The sequence below is a fragment of the Ailuropoda melanoleuca genome, chromosome 8 (genome assembly GCF_002007445.2).
Source record: "Ailuropoda melanoleuca isolate Jingjing chromosome 8, ASM200744v2, whole genome shotgun sequence".
Classification (NCBI taxonomy): domain Eukaryota; kingdom Metazoa; phylum Chordata; class Mammalia; order Carnivora; family Ursidae; genus Ailuropoda; species Ailuropoda melanoleuca.
In genome coordinates, this window is record NC_048225.1 from 56,223,428 (window position 1) to 56,250,954 (window position 27,527).

Below are 27,527 nucleotides of genomic sequence, written 5' to 3' on the forward strand. Positions count from 1 at the left end.
ATCTATTCATACATTCATGTAATTTTTCTTCTTTAACCTATCAATGTGATGGAATACAGTAACTGACTTTCAAACATTGCACCAACTTGCATACCTGGGATAAATCCCACTTGGTCACGGTGTATGATTCTTTTTATACACTGTCAGATTCAATTTGCTAATATTTTACTGATGATTTTTACACTGATGTTCAAGAGAGATACTGATGTCCCCTCTTTCACTTATAGTATGAGTAATTTGTGTCCTTTTTTTCTTATTTAGCCTGGTTACAGACCTACCAGTTTTATCAATCTTTCAAAGGATCAGATTCTGATTTTCTCTGATTTCCTATTTTTAATTCACTGATTTCTGCTCTGTTTTTCATTATTTCTTTTCTTCTGCTTAATCCAGTTTTAATTTGCTCTTTTTTTAGTTTCCAAAGGTGGATCCTTAGGTGATTAACTTTATTTAATTTTCTTATTTTTTCATGTCGTGGACTTGCTTCTTTAATTTTTTTAAGATTCTATTTATTTAATTGACTTGCTTCTTTAATTGGAGATGAACTCAGCAGCCAATGGCAAGGATCCACACTGTAACAAAAGAGCCAATTACAGAATGGTTGTCCTCTTGAAGAAAGCAGTAATTTACATTTGATTTTTCCAGTTTGGCTCATTCCCAAACGTTCAAGATTTGGATTCCTAAAGTCTTCTTCAGCATTTAACTAATTCTTTGTGGGTGGAAGCGGCTGGGGCTGTTTGTCCATACATAAACTGATCCTTGTCATAAATCACTTTTATAATGAGAAAGCAGCTTGGACACATTGCCATGTCTTCCCCATTCTCCTAATCTTCCTTGGTGATGCATAAGTTATCCCCACACGGGAAGGGGTAGAAATGTCTCCAAGTCTTCGTCATATTGGAAGTCCTCAATCTCCCGCCCTGGGACAGTCTAACTTGGCAGGCACAGGACCCAGCCCAGGTAACTGATTTTAGATCTTTCCTCTCTTCCCTCTAAGAATGATTTTTGCTACAGCCCACAAACTTTGGTAAGTTGTATTTTCGTTTTCATTTAGTTCAAATATATTTAAATTTCTCTTGAGATTTCTTCTTTGATCCATGTGTTATTGAGAAGTATGTTGTTTTATCTTCAAGTATTTGTGGATTTTCTAGCTGACTTTGTTATTGATTTCTAGCTGAATTTCATTATGTTCTAACAGGAGACAATGTATGATTCCTATCCTTTTAAATTTGTTAAGTTGTGTTTTATGGCCCACTTTGTGGTCTATCTTGGTGAATGTTCCATGTAAACTTGAGAATGTCTCTATTCTGCTGTTGTCAGATGAAGCAGTCTACAGATATCCATTATACCCAGCTGACCGTTACTGAATTCAGCTATGTACTTACTGACTTTTCTGCCTACTGAATTTCTGACACAGGAATGCTGAACACTCCAACTATAGTTCTATCCGTTTTTGCCTCGCATATTTTGACACCCTTTTGTTAGGCACATACATATTACAGACTGTTATGTCTTCTCGTAGGACTGACTCTTTCATCGCTACATAATGCCCCTCTTAATCCCTACTAACTTTCCTTCTCTGAAATCTGCTCTTACTGGGGTGCATGGGTGGCTCAGTTGGTTAAGCACCCAACTCTTCATTTTGGCTCAGGTAATGATCTCAGGGTCATGAGCTCGAGCTCTGCATTGGCTGTACACTCAGTGGGGAGTCTGCTTGAGATTTTCTCCCTCTCCCTTTGCCCTTCCCCCCCTGCTCCCATGCTCACTCTCCAAAATAAATAAATCTTTGAAGTCTGCTCTTTCTGAAATATAGCTAGCCTTGGTTTGATGAATATTAGTATGGTATATCTTTCTCCATTCATTTACTTCTAATTTATATGTGTCCTTTTACTTAAAATGGGTTTCTTGTAGGCAATATAGAGTGGATCTTGGTTTTTTATCCACTCTGACAATCTTTTAATTGGTGCATTTAGACCACTGATGTTCAAAGTAACTACTGATACAGTTGGATTAATATCTACTATATCTGTTAATATTTTCTGTTTGTTTTCCTTGTTCTTGGCTCCTGTTTTTCCCTTCCAAGCTTTTGTGATTTTTTTTTTTAAGTAGACTCCATGCTGAGGGTGGAGCCCAACACGGGGCTTGAACTCACAACCCTGAGATCAAGACCTGAGGTGAAATCAAGACAGAAACTCAACCGACAACCAGCCAGGCACCCCCAAGCTTTTGTGATTTTAATTGAGAATTTTATATAATTATATTTTCTCCCTTTCTTAGCTTATCACTTATATTTCTATTTTTATTTGTTTTAATGGTTACCCCAGAGTTTGCAGTATACATTTAAAACTAATTAAGTTCACTTTCAAATAATACTATACCACTTCATGGGTAATGTATCTTACAACAAAATAATCCTAATTTCTCTCTCTCATCCTTTGTTTGATTGCTGTCATTCATTTCACTTTTTCATAAGCATACCTATACGCACACACACAGACACAAATGCACACTCAAATACAGTGTTTGTATTATTATTTTGAAAAAAACCACTATGCTAGATCAATTAAAAGTAAAAAAAAAAAAAAAAGCATCTACAAAAATCCTATAGCTTACATTATATTCAATGGTGAAAGACGAAATGCTTTTCCTTTAAGATCAGGAACAATGTCAGCATGTCTACCCTCACCACTACGATTCAACATAATACTGAAGTTTTTAGGCAGCATAAGGCAATAAAAGGAGATAACAGGCACACAAATTAGAAAGAAATAAAACCGCCCCTATTTGCAGATGACATGTTCTACATAGAAAATCCCAAAGAATCCACCAAAAGAAAAAAAAATCCTAAAAGAGTTCAGCAACATGGTAGAATACAATATAAACACACAAAAAAACACATTTCTATACATTAGTAATGAACACATGAAAACTGAAATTAAAAATACAAAATTTACAATCATTCATTAAAAAAGAGTAAGTAAAATAAATATTCCTATTCTATCTTCACTTATTCCTTTTCTGATACCTCCTTCCTTTATGTGGATCTGATTTTCTGACCTCTATCATTTTCCTTCTTCTAAAGATCTTCTTTTAACATTCCTTGCAAGGCAGGTCTACTGGGAACAACTTCCCTCATTTTTGTCTGTCTTTATTTCTCCTTCTCTCATGAAGGGTAAAGAATTCTAGGCTGGTGGAGTTTTTTTTCAACTTTTTTTTTTTTTTTTTTAAAGAGAGGGTGAGCGGGGGTGGGGGATGAAAGAGGGAGAAAGAGTATCTTAAGCAAGCACTGTACCTAGCACAGAGCCCAACGTGGAGCTCAATCTCATGAACCTGAAATCATGACCTGAACCGAAATCAGGAGTCAGACACTTAAGTAAGTCACTCAGGTGCACCTTTTCTCAACACTTAAAGCATTTCATTCTACCTGTTCTGCTTGCATGCTTGCATGGTTTCCGAGGAAAACTTGGATGTAATTCTTATCTTTGCTCCTCTGTAGGCAAGGTGGGTTTTCCTCTGGTTTCTTTCAGGATTTTCTATCTTTGATTTTCTAGTTTGAAAAATGGTATGTGTAGGTGTAGTTTTTTGGCTACCTAAGGAAGGTTTTTGTTTCATTGTTGTTGTTTTGGCATTTATCTTGCTTGGTGTTTTCTGAGCTTCCCGGATCTGTGGTTTGCTGTCTGACATTAACTTGAGCAATGCTCAGTCATTATTGTTTCAAATATTTCTTCTGTTTCTCTTTTCTTCTGGTATTCGCATGATGTGAATGTCTTAAGTTTGTCTGGGCTGCTGTAACAAAATGCAACAGATTGGGTGTGGCTTATAAACAACAAACATTTATTTCTCACACTTCTGGAGGGTGGGAAGTCCAGGATGATGGCATCAGATTTTGTGTCTGGCAAGGCTTCTGGGCTGACAGATGGCCACGTTTTTGCCATGTCCTCAAATGGTAGAAGGGGCTAGGGAGCTCTGTGGGGCCTCATTATAAGGGCACAAATGCCAATTATGAGGGCTCTGCCCTTATAATCTAATCACCTCCCAAAAGCTCCACCATCTAATACCATCATTTTAGGGATTAAAATTTCAACATAGGAATTTGGGGGGAACACAAAAATTCAGACCATAGGAATGTATATCACAACTTTTATAGTTGTCCCATGGTTCTTAGATATTGTTTTGTTTTTTCTCTTTACTTTTCACTTTAATAGGTTCCTACTGAAATGCCCTCAAGCTCAGATATTCTTTCCTCAGCCATGTCCAGTCTACTGATAACCCCATCAAAGGCATTTTTCATTTCTGCTACAGTATTTTTGAACTCTAGTGCTTCTTAGAATTTCTCTCCTGTTCTTGCATGTTGTCTACTTTATCCATTAGAGCTATGAGCATATTAATCATAGCTATTTTAAATTCCTGTTCTAATAATTCCAACATCCCTGCTATACATGAGTCTAATTCTGATGCTTGGTCTTTCTCTTCAAACTGTGTTTCTGGGACGTCTGGGTGGTTCCGTCAGTTAAGTATCCAACTATGATCTCAGTTCAGGTCTTGATCCTAGGGTCGTTGAGTTCAAGTCCTGCACTGGGCTCCACATTGGGCAAGGAGTCTACTTAAAAAACAAAAAACTGTGCTTTTTGTCTTCTGGTGCTTAAAATTTTTTCTTGATTGCTGGGCATGATATGCCAAATAAAAGGAACTGCTACTAAACAGGCCTTTAGTAATGTGGTAATAAGGTGTGGGGGGAGGAGAAACATACTATAGTCCAATGATTGAATTTCAGTCTTTTAGTGAGCCTATGCCTCTGGAGCATGAACTTCACAAGTGCTTCTCAGTTCTTCACTCACCCCTCTAAGGTGGGAGAGGATGGCTTGAGTGGGCTGGAGTTTGGCATTTCCCTTCTCCCATGTGGAAGTCTAGAGGGGCTGGAGTTGGGTATTTCCCTTTCCCTGGGTCAGTTAGGCTCTGGTTACCTAGTTTCTCCTGATGGCAGACCTCGTTAAGAACAGAGTGCTCTGCAATATTTTTAAATAGTTCCTTTGCCCCCCACCAGAAGCATGAGGGGACTTTTCTCAATACTCAGTTTAAGAACCTGGTAGATATCCAGGAGGTAAAACTCACATAATTGGAGGGAGGCACACCTCAATGACTGAGTCCCCCTGGAGCTTATTTTAAATCTCAGAGCTGTCCAAAGTGAGCCTTCATCAGTAATTACAGCCCAGGTTTCCCTACTCCAGGACTGGTTCCCACAGACGTGTCTGCTCCTATAAATTGTGATTCTCTGTATTCAACTATCAGTCTCTCCAATTTTCTGGGCAGCAGTTTGCCCTTACGAACTCATTTCCCTTACAAATCTAAGAATTAATGATTTTTCAGTTTGTTTGGCTTTTTACTTGTTGTTAGGACAAAATGGTGACTTCCAAGCTTCTTACATGCCACATCGGAAACTTTTGTCCATTTTTTAATGGAATTATTTACATTTTTATTGTTGAGTTGTAAAAGTTCTTTATATATTCTAGATACAAAGTCCCTTATCTGTTATATGACTTGCAAATATTTTCTCCCATTCTGTGGTTTCTCTTTACTTTCTTGATGTTGTCCTTTACAACACAAAAGTTTTTCATTTTGATAAGTCCAACTTACTTATTTTTTTCTTTAATTCCTTGTGCTTTTGGTGTCATATCTAAGAAACGATCATGATTTGGCCACAATTTAGGACCATGTTTTCTTCTAAAAATTTTATAGTTTTAGTTATTATATTTAGGTCATTGGTCCATTTTGAGTTAATTTTTGTATATCGTATGAGGTAGGGATCAACTTCATTCTTTTGCATGTGGCTAAGTAGTTGTCTCAGCATCATTTGTTCAGAAGACTATTCATTCCCCATATGCACCTGATTCTTCACGTTGGCTGTTCTCCGAGATGGTACAATACCCTTGTTTTCCACATCATTTTCTTGAGTGTCCCCACAGCTCTATAATTTGATGACAGAACCTCAGAAAAGACCGAAAGATAGCTGGAAAACTGTATATAATACCATAAACAAACTGTATATAATACCATAAACAAGAAAACAAATAAATAAGGCCTCAAAGCTATCTGTGAAGTTTGATACATTTATTCATTTACTCAATTCTCACTTAAGGTACTCCTGTTCTAAATGTGCAGGTCCGGGGCTAGGCAGGGGGATGCACAGATGAACCAGACTTTTTTCTTGCCATTGAGAAGACAGATAAAAATAAAATAATTAGGCTGCTTTAAAAGTATGAATTTACTCAGCCCAGGGAGCACAAATGTTTCCACTTTATAGTAGGCACAGATGAGATATAAAGGAGAGAAATGACTCATTGAAGAACACAGTTGCAGAGAGTGATGGGGAAGGGTCACAGAACTTATGGGAGAAATCAAAGACAGGGCTCAGGGCCTCAAATGACCAAATCAATGACTGGTCACAAAGTTTTCCTAGAGTCACATTATGATTTTCATCGGGCCCAGGCATTTCTGCCTTTGTGGGGCCCTTTCACCATTAAAAAAAATACACATATGTATATATTTTTAAATACAGTGCTCACTATTGGAGCAATACAGAGAAGATTAGCATGGCCCCTGTGCAAGGATGACCTGCAAAAATATATTTTATGATTGCATTGCTATTAAGATGTATACTCCAAACTGGATTGTATTCACTTTTTTCTTCTTAAAGGTAATTAAGACATTTTTGTGGGTCCCTGGGCACTGTGCTCTACTGTGCCTAATGGATAAGTCAGTCCTGGGTCCTGCTGTCTCCCCACAGCTACAGACCAAGTGTTCTCTCCCCAGCTGCCAAATCACTTTGCTCTACTGCTTCTAAGATTCTCCTCTCTCCTGGGCCTATCTGATCAAGTAGCATGAGGTTTAAGTTCACACTAAATCTCACTGCCTAAATCCACAATAAAAAATAGCCTCACTCTAATCATATGAACACCACAAAGTTATCAGAAAATCACTTGACAATAACGTGTATTCTGTGTTCAAGAAAGGTTTCATGAACATTCATAAATGATCACACCCAAAAAAAGAAACAGACATGTCACTGGCCTGCAAACACCAAAGGCATGGGAAGCATGTACCTGGCATCTTGAAAGTACCCAATAAATATTTGTTTGTTCGTTCGATCACAAGACAAGCATAAAACAAAGTCTTTTCCCTTATAAGACTTACCTTCTAATAAGAAGACAGATAATAAACATGTAAATAAACTATTAATATACATGAAATAAATTCTGGTAGTGTTAGGAAGGAAAAAAAAAACATGATAAGAGAAGAAAGTGAAAAGGGAGACTATTTTGTTGCTACATTGTAGACACTAGTTTCCCCAAAAGGTTTCCAACAACAGAAGAACATGCTGGGTGAGACAGCCAGTAAAACTTACCCCATGGAGTATGTCTTATTTCCTTGGGTTTTATCTCATTCCCACTTTTCACCCCAAGAAATGGCTTTAGGGCAACGACTACCTTTCTCAGTGAAGAGAAGAGCAGTTGAGAAGAGCTAGTAATCTAGCATAGCTATTAATTGCTGTATATCAACAACAGGGAACTTTCTCTATGCCTCAATTTCCCCAAATATAAAATGAGGGGGTTGGCTTAGGTGATTTTAGAGGTCCTTCAAAGCTAAAATGCTGTAATAATTCACACCAAATCTATCTGTAATACTCTGGCTTTCCAAACTGCCAGTTTCCCTAGTTACCACAGAACTAAAAACAAAATGCCTTCGGTGTGGTAAGGTGTGATTTAACAGTATGCTACCAAATGAAATCAATGAAACTTTGACTGCTACCACAGGCATGCATCAGAAATATCTACCAGTCAGGGGATGGCCTCTTATCCTGGCTTCAAGTGCCTGCTAACTGCAAAGGGCCCTAAACTCTGGAATCCCATCCACCAGGGCAAACTTGCATTTCAGAGGTCCCAGCTGATCCTTCCAAGTTAGAGACTGATCAACCATGCAGCTACAGACTTCATTCTTTCACAAAAATTAGAGATGAATAAGCCCAATCTTTGCCCTTGAGGTATTCACAGGTGGTGGGGAGCAGGGGAGGGGTGAGGAGGAGACAGGACACAAGAGACTATTAAACATAAAATAGTATGACAAGGATAACTGCTGACATTTAAACAAAATGCTATGTAAGCCCAGAGAAAAGAGAGATTAGCTAGCTCCTGAACCTGGTAGGAATATAGCACACCAGGCTGGCTGCCTCCTCTATCGTATGGGGACAGATGCTCTGGTCCACTGGGTGATTAGGATAACAAGTACAAAGGTTCACAGGCTCTCCATATTTGTAGCTCACCATTCTCCTCTCGTTCACATTCTTCTTCAACTCTGTAGCCTTGCCAACAATTCAAGGCCAATAAATCAAAGTGCAGCCACCTCAATTTTAAAAAAGACCTCATGAATCAGCTGGGAATCATGCAGACGCTGGATCTGCTTAGTCAAATGGTAAGGCCTGATACAGACAGCAAGCACACTTTGAGCAGGGAAGTGAAAGTAGATGCTGGTGGTAACAACTGCTGTGGCTGCTGTCTGTCCATCACCCCCACCTCTCCTACCATCACCAGAAAGCCAGGCCAGCTGAGTTGGGAAGGCCAGTTCATCCCCTAAGTCAGCTGAGTTGGGAAGGTTTTTTAATATTTTTCAACATATATAAAAGGAGAAGGAATAGTTTAATGACCTTTCTCCCATTCAACAATTATCAAATTTGTGGGCACCTACCATTCTTTGGTTCTTCAATTCCTTTCCCATCAAATTCCTACTTCTCAGACTAGCTTCCTCCCCACCTGGCCCTCTTTTTCCTACCTGCCCTCCAGCCTCCCACATACTCTATATCTTTCTACCCATTCTTCTAGGACCCAATCCAGATGCCACCTCTTCCAGAAACCCTTCCAGAGCAAAACTATCCTTTCTATGAACTCCTAAAACCTTCATAGTCTGGGTTATTCATCTGCTTATCACATCTACCCCTCTATGGAATCTTCCTTGAATTTTTCATTGCCATACCTCCCTAGTTCAGACTTTATCCCTTGTTCTCTCCTAGGCTATCGCAGTGACCTCCAAGGTGATCTCCCTGAATCTAATCTTCCAGAACAGATTCACATATAAGAGCAGCCACACTGATCTTTCTCAGATACAAAACTGACCACATCAGCCCTCTACTTAGACAGACTTGATAACTTTCTATTGCCTTTGGATTAAAGCCCAAACTTCTTTGTATGACACACAAGGTACTTCATAATCTGGTCCAACCAGCTACTTATCTCACCACTGTCCACCAAATGGCTTATACTCCAGCCACACTGAAGCACCTACTAGTCTAAAATGCACTTCCTTTTTATCCATCAGAGCTTTGCCATCTTCTCTCCCGAGAATTCTTTCCTCACCTTCACTGTCTAGTTTGTCTCTATTTGCTCTTGAAGATGCAGTTCAAATATCACCTCCTTCATGAGACATTCTCTACAGTTATTCATTCACACATCCATTCAACAACTGTTAGATGAACATACGGTAAGTTCTAGACCGGGGATGCAATGATAAATAAATAACAGCTCTCACTCTCAAGACGCTTAGAGTCTATTAGATCTTCTCAGGTGCAGTGACTCCTTTCCTCTTCCGCAGAAATTTGTAATTTACACACATCTCCAAGGTCACATTTATTAGTTTTTATACTTGTTTGAGTCTGTTCCCATAACTAGACTCTTAAGCATCTTGAGGTCAAGGATCTTTTCTTTTTTAAAAAGCTTTGTTGATGTACAGCATTCATTTTAGGTGGACAATTGAATGATTGTTCATATATTTACAGGGTTATGCAACCATCTTATTTTAAATCGTTTCCATCACTTTAAAAACAAACCTCACGCTCATCTGTCAACTCCGCATTCACACTCTCAAACCTAATCAACCACTAATCTACTTTATATCTCTATAGATTTGCCTTTTCTGGACCTTTCGTATAAATGAAATCATATAAAATGCAGTTTTTTTGACTGGCTTCTTTCAGACATGTTTTTTCAAGCATCATCTATGTTTTAGCATGTATCCTTTCTCTTGCCAAGTAATATTCCACTGTGTGGATATATGCTTTATTTATCCATTTATCAGTTGATAGACATTTGTGCTGTTCCTACTTCGGGGCTACTATGAATAATATTGTTATGAACATTTGTATATAAGCTTTTGTGTAGACACACATTTTTATTTCTCAAGTATATATCTTAGGAGTAGAATTACAGGGTCATCTGATACCTCTATGCTTAACCTTTTTTTTTTTTTTTTTAAGATTTTATTTATTTGACTCACAGAGAGAGAGTACAAGCAGGGGAGTGGCAGGGAGAGGGAGAAGCAGGCTCCTGCTGAGCAGAGAGCCTGACGTGGGGCTCAATCCCAGGACCCTAGGATCATGACCTGAGCCAAGGCAGATGCTTAACCAACTGAACTACCCAGGCACCCCTATGCTTAACCTTTCGAGGAACCACCAAATCATTTCCCACAGCAGCTACACTGCTTTGCATTTCCACTAGCAGCACATGAGGGTTCCAATTTCTCCACCTCCTTGGCCACACTTGTTATTATGTCCTTGTTATTACAGTATCATAATGGGCATGAAGTGGTATCTCACTGTGGTTTTGATTTGCATTTCGCTGATGGCTAATGATGTTTAACATCTTTTCATGCACTTACTGGCCATTTGTAAATTTTCTTGGGAGAAAAGTCAATTCAGATCGTTTGTCCAATTTTTACCGGATTATTTATCTTTTATGGAGTTGTAAGAGTTCTTTATATATTCTGAATGCAAGCTCCTCATCAGATATATGATTTGCAAGTATTTTCTCCCATTTAGCAATCTTACTGGATGTGAAGTGGGTCTGTGGATCATCTGAATCTTATTCACCTTTGTATTTCATTCAAAGAACTAGCCTGGGGGTGCCTGGGTGGCTCAGTCGGCTGAGCAGTTGACCACCTGACTCTTGACTTTGGCTCAGGTCATGATCTCAGAGTTGTGGGATTGAGCCTCACATCAGACTCTGTGCTCTGCAAAGAGTCTGCTTGGGATTCTCTCCCTCCCTCTGCCCCCCCCCCACGTGCATCCTCTCTCTCAAATAAACAAATAAAATTTTAAAAAACAACAACAACAAAGAACTAGCCTATAATCTGGTACACTGTATATGTTCAATAAATGTTAGATGGATGTTTACTTAACGTTAACGGCTTTGACGATGAGGAATGGGCCTTGCTCATTCAGCATCCCCCTCATACTTCACACCTAGCACTACACACAAAACACATGCTTTGGAAATACACAGAGACTGAGTAATTCTCCCTTGAACAAATAGTGGAGATGATGTCAAACAGAATGGCCAAACAGAATTTTTCACATTTCCTCTTTCCCCCCCTAAAATTTCTACCCTGGTTCCTCCTGTTTCAATACCTGGTACCATTAACCATGGTGTTGCAAATTAGTCAAGTTAAAGCAAAACAAATTCCAAAACCCTGAAGGTCAAGCTTGATTATCTCCCTTATACCTGATATCCAATCCACCAACAAGTCCTGTAGGCTCTACTTCAAAACATATTCTAAATTCATCCACTTTTGCCCATCATCTCTGCTATCCCACCCCCAATGCTATCATCTCTCTCACCTGAACTACTGCAAGTCTCATAACTTCTCTCCTTGAATGCCCCTCTACAATTCATTCTCCTCAAAGCAGCCAGAAAGATCTTTTTTTAATGAAAGCCACAGGTGAGCCTGGGTGGCTGTTGGTTAAGTGCCTTCGGCTCAGGTCAGGATCTCAGGGTCTTGAGATCCAGGCCCCCCTCAGGCTCTGCTTGGGATTCTCTTCCTCTCCCTCTCTCTGCTCCTCCCCCACGCTTGCTCGGGCGCTCTAAGATAAATAAATCTTTTTCAAAAAATGCAAACCAACTCACCTCACTCCCATCTTTCAAACCATCCAAAATCTTTTCATTGTACTCACAGTAAAATTCAACATGTTTAGCAGCGTCTACCAGGCCTTACGGATCTGACTCTGCCAAACTCCCTGACCTCACTGGTATTTTTTTACCTTGATTCAGACTATGATTCAGACACACTGGCTTTCCCCTTGGTCCCAAGACATGCCTAACTCATTCCACTGATTTGTACTTCTCTCTCCACTTGACACATGTCTGCTTCCAAATCTTCAAACTGCTAGCTCTTCATTCAGGTGTTGGTTCAAGTATCACCTCATAGGCTTTTCATAACCTCTCCTACTTGTTCTCTATCACATCACCCTACTTTCCTCAGAGGACTTGTCACCATTGGGAGTTATCTCTTTTCGTTCTCTGCATGCCCCCATTAGAAAGTAAACTTCACAAGAGCAAGAACCTTGGTTGTCTTGTTCATTGCAGAGTTACTGCGACCTAGAAAAATGCCTGTCATAGTGAAGGCACAAGTATTTGAAGAAGGAAAGACTGAATGAACGATGCAGATGACTTATTTAATAAATGGTTGACGAATGTGTGAGTGAATGAATTAGGGAGAGGAATGGAAAGCACAAAAAAAATAAGTGGAAGCACTGCTATTTAATATTTTTATAGCTGTTGACTTTTCTCCACCTTCACTGCCTTTGTTTTTGCTCAGATCCTCATTATCTCTTAGCTACTGAAGTACTCCCAACTAATTTCTTCTTTCCCCAACCTGATCCCTCCAAAAATAACTTCTACATTTCTATCAGACTTGATCATTCTGAGACATAGATCTGAACATGTTACAAGCCCAAGCTTCTCAGCATGTTGTTATAAAGGCCTCTCCAACCTTATTGCTCACTGTTATCCCCCAACATTTAGCCTATACTTCAGTTACACAGAAATTCTTCCAGTTCCCAAAATATTCCATGTTGTTTAATGCCTGCAAGCCTTTGAGTATCTTTTCAATTTGCTGGACCTCTCTTCCCTACATCATAGACTCCCATCTATTGAACTCAAATTTAATTCTTAAGAACAAACTCAAGCATCTTCTCTGTTAAGTCTTTAATGATTAACCTAAGCAGAGTTAATCACTCGCTCTTTTGGGTCACCACGGTATATAACACCTACTTACACTATACCACAATTATTTGTTTCCATGTTTGTCTTCTCCTACATGACTATCAGCCCCCTGAGAGTAGGAGCCAGGTCTTCATCTTTGTGTCCCCTGCACAGTTTTTGGCATATATAAGCACTCAATAATTGTTGACCAAAGTAATGAATAAACTTATCTTAACTCCTCAGCCTGGCATTCCCAAAATCAACCTTATGTTGGCCCCAACCTATGTTTCTAGATGTAGCACTTAGTCCTCACCTATTTGATGATCTCCAAATACATCCTTCTTTTTCACATTTACTTAGGGGCCTTTATTCCTGATGTTCTCTCCCTAGTGATATTTAAATCATCCATTAAGGTCCAGCTCAGAAAGCTTCTTCTCCATGAAGTCTTCCCTAACCATATCAATGAGAAGAGATTTACTTCCCCAATAGTGCTTTGTTTTTCCTTCTGATAAGGTAATTAGGACCTCTTGTTTTATAATTACAGCCACTACCTTTCCAACTGGACTACATGTCCTATTTTCTAACAGAACTGTAAGCTCCTTGAAAGCCAGAAACATGATCTAGCATCTTGTCTCTCAACCCAAGTGCCTAACACAGCGCCGTGCAGGAAGCAGTTATCAACACATGTTTTAGTAGTGAAGAATAGTATGCTTAAGGATTAGAGATTCCATGCCTCCACTCTTTCACATATGTGCTTTTACTTACCTTGGTGTAAACTGGTTTCCCATTCATATGGTAAACTTTTACCCCTCCTTTAAGAATCAGCCCAATGTCATATCTTCTCTCAAGTCTTCCCTAACTCTCCCAAATACACCGTGGTGCCTTGTATGTAACTCTACTCATTATACTATATTGTCATTAACACCTGATGGGTTCCTCTCCCCACTAGACCATGAACTCGTTTGGAGCAGAGATAGTCTCTGCTCCATTTATGAATTCCCAAGACCAAACACAGTATCTGGCATAATTAAATGCTTCATAAAGATGTGGTGAACTTTGAAAATAGTGAGTCCATGTCAGAGAGTACACCAGCAATAGAGATCATGGGGTCCTATAGCCAAGTTCAAACCCTACCTCCACTTACATCCTAGGCAATCTTGAATAAATTAAAATTACTTAGCTGTGTCTCCGTTTTTCTGATCTAGAAAATGAACACAATAATACCATTAAAAGAGAATTAAAAGAGCTAATGCCATGTAAAATGCTTACTCTAGTACCTGGTACACAGTATGCTTTAAAAAAGTTAGCTATGGTTGTCATTAGAATAGGAGAAAAAACTGTTTCTGCAGGGTGCTAATTGCCAGACTCAGGTTAGGCTCAATCCTATGGGCAATGGGGAGTAAAATGTCACTGGAGTCCTCTTAAGTAACAGACACATTAAGTTATTGAGAACACCCTACTGGGAAAGGGGAAGGAGAACAGAGGGAACACAAACCTTGGCAGGCTTATGCTTATACTCTCTGCCTCATTCCCTGCTTCCTCTTTACCCACTGTTTCTCCCTAGTTGCCCAAGGCCAAAAGCCCCATGGCCACAACTCAGCATCCCCTTGGGAAAGCTGCACTTTCCAGAGAACTAATGAGTTTATGTTTACTTGCAGATTTTCCTCTGAGGAGCAAAAAGATAACAAAGGACTTCAAGAAGGGAAAACACAAAGAAATAAAGTGGAGATAAGGCAGGACACCAGATGGACTATCTTGGGTTGGCCTTCATGGACTAGGCCTTCAGGGCAAAGAGCCCCAAGTGAATTGAGCCTACACACCCCAGAGGCAGCCTCTGGCAGTGCCTGTGCTTGCATGTGCTTTCACGGGTCAAAGATGCAAAGAAGCAGGATCTAGGAAAAGGAACGAGTACTAAAAAGCTGAAGCTACAGAAATAAGAATTCTAGCCCAATTTGAAGAATATTGCAACAGAGGTATTCAAAGAGAGAACAGGCTGACCACAGGGAAAAAAGCTCCCTACCATTAGAGGGGTTTAAACATAGACCAGGAGTGATCACTTGCTGGGGATGTTCAACATGGGTGATGGACTGGATTTGAGGTTCAAGTTCAATAAACATTTGAATATCTATGCTAGCCACTGTGAGAGATTAGGTGCTAGAACACAGAAATGAAAAATGATATGGTCGTCCCCCTCCAGGAGTTCACTGCCTAATCAGGGAGACGAACAATCAACATGGTAAGCGCTGACAGAAATCTATATAGGGTACTATGGGGCAGAGAGCAAGTCCTCAGATTCTGTGCCTATGACTCACTGGTAAGGAGCAAAATGCCATTAATTACAAACGGAAATGCTTCGTAAGCAGTTTAAAAGCAAATGCTATCAAGTGCTATTATGTTACTTCAAGGACAGTTAAGTGTGTCAGTTAACCTTTGCTATTGAGTCAATACTTCCTTCACCCTGCGCAGAACCCACACCTATAAGCATTCTCATTTACGATATCTTTTTTTTTAGTAGGCTCCAAGCCGAGAGTGGAGCCCAACATGGGGCTTGCACTCATGACCCTAAGATCAAGACCTGAGCTGAGATCAAGAGTCAGATGCTTAATTAAGCCACCCAGGTGCCCCTCTCATTTATGCAATAAATATATTGATGTCTGCTATTTGCCAAGCACTGGGTAAGCCACTGAGAATGTAAAAAGACAGACAGTCCCTGCATTCAAGGAGTTAGAACATTCCTTTTCATCTTTTCCTTCTCTCTCTCCTATCCCCCTTTATTGACCAGATGACACCTTAAACTCCTTCTGGAAGTAGATGAGTTATTAAGATATAAGCTTAACCGAAAAGTGACTTGCAAAAAGCAAGAGTGAGCTGGGGATAGGAGGTGTAATGGGAAACCAAATGGGAAACACTGTCTGCAGACAGGGTATCTGCCAAAGTATGAGACAAAAAAAAAAAGTCAAGGGTTATATGTAGGCCTTTTTGTCTACAACTTCCCTATCACCATTTTTTCTTTCTCCCTACTTAATATTATTAGCACAGATTATTAACAATAATTATACATTCATTCATTCAGTCATTCGCTAGTATTTACCGATAGAAATAGTACCTGAGTACCTGACAGGAACTGTAGGAAACACAGGCAGGATAAAATACTGGGATCCAGTACTTGCAAAGCTGCAAGAGATCTCTAAAACATCATCTAAGTCCAAACCTATCATTTCACAGATGGAGAAATGAGGTAAAGAGAGGCTGAAATCTTTCATGAATTCACATCTTCATGCATTTATTGAATCATACTCTTTGCCAGGCACCAGGAATATAAGGATGGATAGGGCTTTCAAGGAGAACCTAATCTCATGGGAGACAGACAAATGCATGACCCCAAATCACCTCTGTAAATGAAGTCACATACATACATATAAATGTCCAGTGTAGGACAGTATTAGAAGTACACAGTAGGGGCGCCTGGGTGGCACAGCGGTTAAGCGTCTGCCTTCGGCTCAGGGCGTGATCCCGGTGTTATGGGATCGAGCCCCACATCAGGCTCTTCTGCTATGAGCCTGCTTCTTCCTCTCCCATTCCCCCTGCTTGTGTTCCCTCTCTCGCTGGCTGTCTCTATCTGTCGAATAAATAAATAAAATCTTTAAAAAAAAAAAAAAAAGAAGTACACAGTACTCACAGAGCCCAGAGTGGTTAAGAGCATAGGTGCTGGAGTCATCTTGGATTTGAATCCCAGCTCCGTCACTTACCTAGCTGTATAACATTGGGCAAGTTACTTAAATTCTCTACACCTCAGTTTCCGCATCTGTAGAATGGGGATAACCATAACAGTACCTACTGTAAGGTTTTGGCATTAAACTAGATAATGCATATAAAACACTCCGCACAGGACCTGGCACAGACTTAAGTACTCTATCTCATTTCACCTTCAGCACTCACCTGCTGAGCCCTGGTCTCAGAATCCTCCTCAACACAGCCTTCTAAGCATTCATTATCATTTGACTGTCTCTGAGATAAAACAAATCTGCTATTCCTAGTCTAGAACCTAAGTGTATTGTTTACTACTGTTTTTTTCCCACTACACTATGCTATTACTCATTTTACATGCCTTAAAAATAATCCAAAGATAAATGGTCAGATATCCAAGATTAAACTTCAGTCACACATACCTCAATCCCTCAATCCAAAAATTGCTAGAGAAGAAAACCCCTGGAAACAAGGAACATTTATCAAAAGTCTATAGGGAGAGACCCACAGGAGGAAAAACAAAACAAAACAAAACAAACCATACAAAACAAAGCCTACTTCGAGGAAGCGAGGGATTTCTACAGCCTCCCTGCTAGGGGTTTACCAGTCTAGCGGGGAAGAGGAGATATGACTTGAACTGCCACTTTCTCCTTGATGTACCCCCCACATCCACTGCCTAGCACAGTACCTGTGATATGTTTTTGTACTTATCAGTCTTTCTCTTCTCATGCTAGTCCATGAACTCCGCGAAGCCAATTATCACACCTTCTCCGTCTTGGTGTCCTCAAGCATAGAACAGTGCCTGGCACACAGAAGGGGCTTCAGAAAAGGCTGATGAATTTATAAATGAACACAGAGAAAACCATCAAAGGCAGGGAAAGAAGACATCAATGTAGATCAGAACAGTTCTAGAAGTCAAGACAGCCTTGGACTAGAACCCGAAATACAGGTAGATTTAGAAACATACAGAGGGAAAGGATAGGCATTCTAGGCAGACAGGACAGTACCAGCAAAGACCTGGCAGTAACCAGAAACATAGTTTCTGGCAGAAGCAGAAAGAGTTTTAAACATGACTTAGTCCATCCTCATAGGGATGTTGTAAACACTCAAAAAAAAAACCACGCACTACTAAGTAGAGGAGCTGGCATATCATAAACATTCATTAACTGGTAGCTATTATTACTATTACTCAAAAATAATAATTATCAAACACTTAGTAGGAGCCTGTTGTATGCCAGGCAGCATGCTGAGGAAAGGAACTTTAACAATGAGCAAGACAGACCTGGACTCTGCTCTCTCATGTAGCCAAGAGTCTAGTGGGAAAGACAGACAAAATAATACTTGGAAGCCCTGGGCTAGGGGGAAGTATGGGGGGGAGGCTGAAGGAACAAAGAATAGGGTCATCCAATCAGTGGGCAGTAAGAGAGAGCTCCTTGATTATCAAAGTGTGCCTTAAGACACCTGAAAGGTACTAAGTCCCCTCAAGGACCCCAAGGCTTCAAAGAGAGATTTTGCTTGAATAAAAGGTATTGTGGCTAAATAAAGGTTTAAAAACCACCAATCTAGTTCAATCTCCTCTTTTAACAAGAATAAAATAGGGCCCAGATGAGGTAAATTACACACTTGAGGCAACAATACCTCAAGTTGGTTGTAGACTGGGATACTTGCTTTGAACTTGAGCAGGAAACTACTCACTGATCTGCATGATATCACATCCTTCTGGCAGATGAACAAGCACTGGGAGCAGACGCATCCAGAATTCACAGGCACTGGCCAGGCAGGCCGGCTGGCCCTGACTGGATGTTGACATGCTTTTTCTACCTTAGGTCCCAAGCCAGCTCTCTGTGCCAAAATGATGCCTCCAATTCCTCTCTGAGGTTGGCCAGCTACACCTTCCAGGAGGAACTCACTGGCTCCAGACATAAGCCTGCTTCTGGGCCACCTATCTTGTAACCATGTTTTATCCTAACATCCTCCAGCACGATGTGGTTTGGCAAGTTGAAAGCAAGAACTGAGTTTAACCAGTTATCACAGCCTATTTAATACCTAGCCTGAGCTGGCTAGACACCCATCTCTCATTTCCCTAAACACCACTAAGCTAATCACGCCTCCCTTGGGGGGGAGGGGGGAGTTCAGCAGAATAAAATTATCGGTAAATTAAAGGACCTATATAGAAAAACCAATATTCCTTTGGTTAACCCTTACTTTACACCCCTGAGGAATGAAATGCTACTTCGTGTTTTGGAGATGAAACTTCTGAATATAAAGAAAGGTGTAGTTTACTTGGTTAGATGAGTCTGCAGTTTAGGTCTTTAAACTGAGGGGAAACAAATACTTTGGAATCTGGAAAAAAAAAAAGGGTTTAAATCTTAGCGATACCACTTAGTAGTTGCAAGATCCCTGGCAGTCTCATAATACTCTGAACCTCAACTTTCTTGATCATAAATGGGGAATAATAGTAAAATTACTGTCACAAATGTGAGACTCAAAATACTCGTTGGAATCACAGTCACTTATGAAATGTACTGTATCAATTTTCACATGAGATCATAAGACCATGCAGTTTTAAATTACCTACCCCCGGAGCACAAATAATGGAGAAATGGAACCAAGGTGCTCCATACAGCACAGCTCAGGATAGCACAGGCAGACCTGGGTTCGAATCTGCACCTCCCAGCTCACAAACTGTGGAATCCTAGGAAAGTTAGGCCAATCTCTTTAGCCTCATCTCCTCATGTATAAAACACAGTTAATACCACCTAACTCACAGGGCTGCTATTAGCAATGAATGAGATAATGCAAGTAAAGGACTTTAAACAGATGCTGGTTTATGGTGAGGACTCAATAAGCACTAACCTTTTCCACGAGTAGCTCATTTCCTAAACCCTCTTTTCCATACACCTCTACAACACAAGAGAAGCACTTAGCAAAGTGTAAATTACCTCAATTACTAGAGAAACAAATAACGAAAAGAAAAGAAGAAAGAAATGAATGAACTGATGGCTGATACTCCAGACCACTTATCATACTAATGGCATCGGATATTGGTAAACACAGGTACAATATCCTGAAGAACAAAACCACAGCATGTGCAATCTTCCCAAAGAAGCGGCATAGAGCACCAACTGTGTCTTAGTTAGGCTATCCATTACCGTTATCTGGGCCCCACAGTAGTCTCTCTACCAAACAGAAAGGGTTACAGGGAGACAATTCTGCCGCCATGCGCAAGTCACTACTTCTTTGTAAACCCAACCTTTATTTTTTCAGCTCAAAGCCCATCTCTATCACAAAGATTTTACGGACTCCCCCCAGCAGACTCAAGTACCTGCCCCATTGAATTTTTTACACACTTCCATTGTAACAATTATCTAGCACTGTAGAGCTATTTGCATGTCCCTTCCCTACACTCTAGGTCTGTTAAGATCCTGTCTTACCTTTGAATTGCCAGTGCATAACACACAGCAGACCTCCATAATTACAAATTATAAGGATGGATTTCACCTTTTTCTTCACTAATTAAGGCTACTAGAAAACCGTTGCGTAGACTTTAGCATCATATAAATTAACAGACCCCTGGTTTTTTTTTTTTGTTTAGGAGGAGGGAGCTTGCAGGGATTACTGGCTGTTCCCACTTCTCAGAGTTAGAACACACAAAAGATAGAACCAGTCCACACAGAATTTCCAGACCATAGATTATATTCTTTCTCAGTAAATAAAACAAGTAACAGAAGTTTCTGGGATGGATGCTAGTGGTTACATATAAAGCTGACCTCTAGGCATGACACTCTGAGTCTATAATATACTCATAATAAGTATATTATACAACTAGAAGCTCTTAAAACATTAGGAAAGAAAAGCAAAGAAGCAAAAATCAAAATGTCTTACAATAAAACTTTAAACTGTTTTCTCCTCTGCTAATACTTTTGCTCTTTATCTCAATGAACCCTGATATAGGTAACTGAAATCAGCCTCCCTCAAAGGAGAGCTCATGACTAACAAACCATATGTAATTACTTCAATATTGTATTTACTTTTTCCAGGGTACTTTCAAATATATCTCACTGAACCACAGCCAACTGTAATCATAGAAACTTAGAGCTGGAAGGGGCCTTGGAGGTCATTTCCACAACCACCCCTTGTCACTAACCGAGTGGTATCCAAACACCTCTAGTGGTTGGGAGGTATAGATCTAAAAATGCTTCTTTAAAAATCTCCCCTGCTCTAACCACCTGTCGGTTACTCAGTCTCCTTCCACCTTAATGATCCCAGTCAGGTAAACCGAATCCACCAAGTCTTCCCACCACCAAACAACAGTCTTGACTTAAGTCCACTTCTACTCCGTTTCTCTGAGCCTCTCCCCCAGTCACCCACCCCCAAAACACAGCCAGTGCCTCTAAGATTCTGATTCCTCAGAGATCCCCTTGGTTCCATTCCTGACAATCAATCCCCTTCCTCCCATCCCTCTGTGCTGTCTATATGTTGTCCTGTGCAAGGCCACAAGCACCCCTTATTCTGAATGTACCTTTGGCCTCAGAATCATCTCCCTTTCCTTTCTCACCTTCTCTTCACTATCAGCACTGTCCCTTCATTCCTTTCAAACACAATGTCTCTTTCCTCCTAGTGATTCAAGGACCACTGGTAACTGAATACATCAGTTGTTAAATGCCTCTTAAACAGGTAAAGGGGACATACATCCTCAAGAAGCTCACCCTCAAAGAACTCATACGTTTAGAAGGAGTCAGAAATAGAGAATCGTTTACCGCATAGTTCCTCTGGGAACCCCTCCCTAGCCCAAACTGAATTGGTCCCCTCTTTTCAGTGCCATCTTCATTCAGTGACTAGTCTTCCTGGTGTGTCTCCCACCACTAGGCTGTGGGCTCTTCAGTGGGAGGGTCCCTATGTTCCTAGCACTTAGCCCAGGACTCAGCACAAAGATGATATGTATTGTTAAATGAATGAATGGATGAATTCTGGCATATAATCATTCATTCATTCAGTGCCCAAAACTTTACTGAGTACACATTATGTACAAAGTCCTAGAAGATAAATAAAATTGTTCTTACATAAAAATAACGCTATAATACTAGATTAGCACTCTTCCCCGGTCCGTGTCCCCAGCCCCCACCCCAAACCTAGACTTGACTCTCCCACAGCGAAAGCCCGGCCTTCCCTTATAGAAGTCCACGCCCCTCCAACTCAAGCTGCCTCTCAGCCCTTCAGTCCTACCCTAGGACCCCCACCTAATAATCTCAAATCTTAACGCCCACATCCCATCTGGCTTCTCTCCCTATCTTCCATCTTCACCCTTGAGGTTACTGCAAGTCTTTTACCCCCATGACCGCCTCCGAGTCCCCGAGTCCAGGGTACCTCTGATTTCCCTCTCCGCGCACCCGCCCCCCAGTTGGCTCCTTCCCGTCACCCCTAGGACCCTAGTCCCGATACCTCTCCTCCCCTCCCTTCAGTTTCAGGCTAAGCCTCTTCCCTCCTTGACTCTGAACTCTTCTTACCTCATCTAGCTCCCGTTCCCCGGCAGCACCTCCTCCAACCTCCACCTCCACCACTGCCGCCATCTTCACAACTCTCCCCCTCCCCCTTCCCCGCGCGAGCCAGCTGCTTCCGCCGCTCAAGTGCTCCTAGCCAATCGGCGGCTCGAGCTCCAGCAGGGGGGCGGGGCATTAAGACAGGCGGAGCGCTGAGAGAGACTAAGAGATCATCTACCTTCTACTCCTTAAAGGTCAAGGAGGGACGGTTTCCATGCACATCCAAGCTTCGGTGGAGGAGGTTTCTTGAAAAAAGGGAAATTGGCCTTGTATTATTTTCAGTGCAAATATTTCACCAATTCTCCCCTTTGGACAGCCAAAGAGAAGAGTCTCTAAACCGTCAACTTTCGCGACGCTCCCTCACTCTGAGCTCCAAGGAGTGAAGCGTGGAGCGTGAGGACTACATTTCCCAGAATGCATTGAATCGACCCGGAAGTTTAAGTTCCGAGTTCTGGAGAGATTTTAGTGAGTGGAAATTTGCATAAAATATACCTTTTTAAAGTAGACATAAAACCTACATAGATACACACGAATGTATTTTGCTTAGTATAACACATGTCTTCTTGCCTCGATGGGAGTCATCTTTCAGAAACAGCGGCTTTCTGAGGCCACAGAACAAATTCCCGGACTTGGGGAGGCGTAAGACTTGTGCTCCAGGTCAGAAGGCGGAGTTCAGAAGGCCGAATTGGCGGGAGATTGGGTTTGTCGTCCACGATCTGAGGCAGCGGTGGCTCTTCGAGGTACATTGTCCCGGGTGAGGGGCCTTGGCGGGGGTTGTTGATGGGTGGGAGGAGAGTTGCCGACAATGGGTGGCCGTCAGGGAATTCACAGAACAGCGCATTGCGAGGTGCGGGGCAAGTGGCTGCGGGGCTTAGCCTCCTGAAGCTGAGAGAAGAGCCTTGCGGGACCTCCACGGCCCCCAAACTGCTTCTTGCGCTCTCACGCCTTAGGGTCGCTTCACAAATCTTAGTACTCTTTCTTGTCACACATCGCGCGTCCGCAGCTCCTAACTTTACCCCCGCCCTTACACATTATTCTCTGTGCTGCACCGAACTTAAAGCTTCCTAACTCATTTCCAATCCCTTGTTATCTGTACTCCGGACCCAACACCTTACAAACCTATGGCCCCTGCACCCTTACCCCCTGGGCGTCCCAGCTGGATCTGTGGGGGCGAATAGTGCTAGGATGACCAGTGGACTCAGAATAGAGTGCCTGTCAACTTTATTTTAGGATCAACAGGAAGTTACAGGGTAATGTTTACACCACCTACAGGCATCTTATTCACTTAAAATGGGAATTATTTTTATCATGTGAAACAATGCAGAGAATATTATAAATACCTTGTAACCCAATCACCCCAGGTTGACTATTGACATCATGATATATTTGTATCCTCATTTTTTAAAAAAGATAAAATAATACGGATAAAGGTTGAATTTATTTGTGTCTTCTACTCTCAGACCCATTACCCTTTCGTCTTTCCCAGACACAAGGATTATCATAATTAGCTGGGTATTCTCCCGGTCCATTGAGAAAAATTCTGTGTATTCACAATGTAATTGCATTATTTCATTTTGATTTTTGATGAAAGTAAATGCTATTTTCTATATCATTCTGTAACTTATTCTTTCACTATATTTTTTGAGGACTGTCCATGTTTATGTATTTTTACATCTAATTCATTTCTTTTAACTGTTTAGGTAGTGTTCCATTATAATATATAGTATTTTACTATTCCATTTATCCATTCTTCAACTAATGGACATTAAAATTTTATGTTTTTTGCTATTAGAAATATTGCATGTGTCTGTATACATGTGAGTTCCTCGAGGGCTGCACTGTTCAAATGAGTTAACTACAAGCCACACATAAGTGCCTATTTTTGAAGTGTAGCTAGTCGGAATTAAGATGGGCTGGAAGTGTTTATGAGAGGGCCAGTTTCCCCATGTTATTGCCAATCCTTTACATTGTAGACTTTTAAATTTTTAAATTTTTTCTGGTCTTAGAGGAAAAGTATTTGCAATTTCCTTACTTCCTGGAAGTATGAGGATTTTTTTTAGTATGGATTCTTGGTCCTTCAGGTCTTAGTGAATTGTATTTCTATCTTCTCTCCAGTTTTCTATTGGACCGTTTGCCCTTTTCATACCAATTTGTAATATTTAAAAATATATATCCTGAATACTAACCAAGTTTTTATGTGTTGCAGATATCTTCTTCCAGTCATCTCTATTTTAACCTTGTTTTTGTTACCTTAAAGTATTTTTCGTGTTTCCGTCTTTGATCCATTTGATTATAATTTTTTAAATATGCTATGAGATAGGGATCTACTTTTATTTTTCTTCACAAGTGGACCAGTTTTTTGAACACCATTTGTTACTTCATCTTTTTTTTTTTTTTTTACAGACTCATGATTCTGTTCTATCTTACAGTCAACAGGCTGTAAATTCCTATTTATATGAGTGTGTTTCTGGAATCTGTTTGATTTGTCTTTTTAGAATTTTATCAATTTGTGGCCCTTTATTGGTTGATGAGTTTGTCATGTTTGCTGGAAACCTCTGCTGAAATTCTGACTGGAATTATATTGACCTAATAAACTACTCTTTTCAATGGCTCTTTATGCCTACCATGTTTCAGCACCTCCCTGAGGTGTGGGAAATGATGAACATGACAAAATTCCACATCCTCAGAGTGCTCACTACTTAGTGGGGTGACACAGAGGGTAAACATGCCATTGCCAAAAAAAAAAAGAACAACAGTATATACAAGCACAAGGAGGTTGGAAAGCACTTAATCTTGGAGAACTGCAAACAATTTGATAGACCATGATCTTCATGAAAAGATTGTATATATCTTACTCATCATTGTGTATCCAGTACCAGTACAGGGCCTGGTACTTACCAGACACCCCCAAAATATTAACTAAATAAAATATCCAAGAAGAACAGCTTCAGGGTCCCCAAGCCTGGAGTGTAGTTTGGGGCTGACCAAGTCCGTCATCTGTATATTAGTGATGAGAGATGGTGGTTTTCACATCAAATCACAAATGGATACTGGGAGTTTCTCCAAAACAGAGACTATATCATTTATCTTTATATATACGATATGTCTCTGTATGCAGAAAGTAGGAAAAATTGCTGAAGTTCAGTGAGTTCCTATAGTGGGAATAATCAACTCTAATTAAACTGCAGGCCTGGAAAGGTGACTCAGGACTCATCTTGCATTCTTCTCTCATTGAAGCCATGGCACCATATTGAATGTGACCTGTGAGGAGTGCTTGACCTTTGGGTGACCTTCACTAACTGTTACCACTGTCACAGCAGTCTGCCCCACTATGAGCACTCCATGACTCCTGGCCCATTGGAGCTCAATTCTTACGGTCATTCATTCAGCAGACATTGCTAATCTGTTTCTCCCTCTTATGTTGAGGATACAGAAATGAATTAGACATGAAGCCTCTCCTCCAAGAGCCTGCAGTTGGTCAAGGGACATAAGACATATACCCAGATACTTGTAAAACAGAATTAAGAGGCTGGAACTATCACTTGAGCTGGTTGAGGGGAAGGTGATATTTGAGCATCAAAGATGCATTCAATTTGACAAGCGCAAAAGGGAAAGAGCATTCCAAGCAGAGGTGATGGCATGAAGAAAGTCTTGGAGATGGGGGAAATTTGGGGGCTGAGGGAGTGGCGAAGGAGACAAGAAGACCAAACATTATGGCCAAGAATTTATCAGGGGTCAGGGACTCATTCTCAAGGGCCACATGGGTAATGAGCATGGGTAAAAAGGGCAGGGTATAAATATTTGGAGAGAGATCCCACCTAAAGGCATTCAGACAACTTTAAAACACCTCTAGCCAAGGAACTGTTGAAGCTAGGTGATGGATGGGTAAGAGTCCATTATACTAACATGTATGTTTTTGCATATATTTCAAATGTTCCATAAAAAGTTTGGCAAAAGACAAAGTACAAATACCCATCATGAACTTTCAGTATTAAATAAACAAAACAATGAGAGGTAAAACACATCCTCTGATAAAAGGAATAGGAGCAGATGAAGCAGAAAATGTAGAGTTCTACATTGTAGATGCTTTGAGGGGCCAAGCTGCATTAACATTTATCAAGTACCTACCATGTTAAAAGGGATTTGAATACATAAGCAAGCTATTGAACATTCCTAGTAGGGGAGTAACAATGAAAAACAAATTTAAGAAGATTGATTTTAAAGGGAAGACAAAAATCGATAGACCCGTATATATAGTTGAACATTTGTTGCATCTTTGCTATGTGCGAGGCTCTAGGGGTATAAAGGTGAATGATTTAAGGCATAGTTCATGCCCTTGGGAGCTCACCTACGTTACCATGCTAACATATTTTGTCCTTGCCGCTCTGTTGCCCTGTGGTTGCATTCCAGTCATTTCACGTTTGTTGGAATCTCACCCTCTAGTCCAGATCTGTTCCCTGCCCACTGCCCCCACAAGCCCATCATAGGCACCAGGTGGTGACTGACTGACTGCTGCAAAAATTACCAGCCATAGCTAGTTTGTTTTTCTTTTGTTTTCTTCTTCAGGAGTAACACGAGGATTCTTTCTCTTCTGGAAGCTGACGGGACCAAAACATAGGCAGTGCCAAAAGTGGTGACAAAAGAAATCCTGGGAGAAAGTATTTTTGCCTTGTACTTGGGACTGCTGCTGGGCCCACCATGGCTCCTGTAAACATTAGCCACGTGGTATCATTTTCCTCTCAGGTACGTTAATTAGCAGGCATGATTGTTTTCCTGGTGACTGAGAGGAGTGACAAAAATAGGAGACTTGGCTGCACTTTCAGGAAACTCCCAGTTATAGAAGAGACATGTCCCTTCTTTCGGGATCCAAAGGCAAAGAAAGACACACAGCTCTTGCCCTCAGGTTATTCCAGAGCAATGCAAGATGCATAAAAGAAGTGTTCCCAGGAATTAAAGGTAAAGAAGGAAACAACCTCAGGATTCCACCCTTAGTTTGAAGGGAACTGTCAAAACCATAGGCCCAGAGTCTTTACCAGGGTCCCTAGAAGGGCAATTAAGTTACTCTGTCAATGAGAGCAGACCAGGACACTCAAGGTCATCCTGAGCTGTGAGGATACCACCTCCGCCATCAAAGGTGATCTCAGGGATGTCTGGGTGACTCAGTCAGTTAAGCATCTGCCATCAGCTCAGGTCACTATCCCAGGGTTCTGGGATCGAGTGC

General features: G+C 40.8%; 2 protein-coding genes and 1 pseudogene across 5 annotated transcripts in view; 2 read left to right on the forward strand and 1 right to left on the reverse strand.

Moving 5' to 3' along the window:
* Window positions 1–22,620, reverse strand: part of RNF121 (ring finger protein 121) — an 80,473-nt gene extending 57,853 nt beyond the window's left edge. The window contains exons 1-2 of one of the 4 annotated variants that reach the window (XM_034666419.1): window positions 22,274–22,357; window positions 16,699–16,824 (exon numbers count right to left, since the gene is read on the reverse strand). In XM_034666419.1, the coding sequence (XP_034522310.1) occupies window positions 16,699–16,737 (39 nt within the window). In that variant the 5' untranslated portion in view covers window positions 16,738–16,824; window positions 22,274–22,357. Of the gene's footprint in view, window positions 1–16,698; window positions 16,825–22,273; window positions 22,360–22,484 lie in introns of those variants that run through there. The other 3 variants (XM_034666420.1, XM_034666418.1, XM_034666421.1) reach the window with 3 other exon arrangements.
* On the forward strand, window positions 6,534–6,632 carry LOC117803579 (annotated as a pseudogene).
* A 110-nt stretch (window positions 22,621–22,730) lies between the features above and the next one.
* The window catches only part of LOC100474842 (short transient receptor potential channel 2), a 39,027-nt gene continuing 34,230 nt past the window's right edge, over window positions 22,731–27,527 (forward strand). Inside the window, exons 1-2 of the mRNA XM_034667602.1 lie at window positions 22,731–23,046; window positions 26,873–27,049. Coding sequence (XP_034523493.1) covers window positions 27,005–27,049 — 45 coding nt within the window. The 5' untranslated portion in view covers window positions 22,731–23,046; window positions 26,873–27,004. The remainder of the gene's footprint in view (window positions 23,047–26,872; window positions 27,050–27,527) is intronic.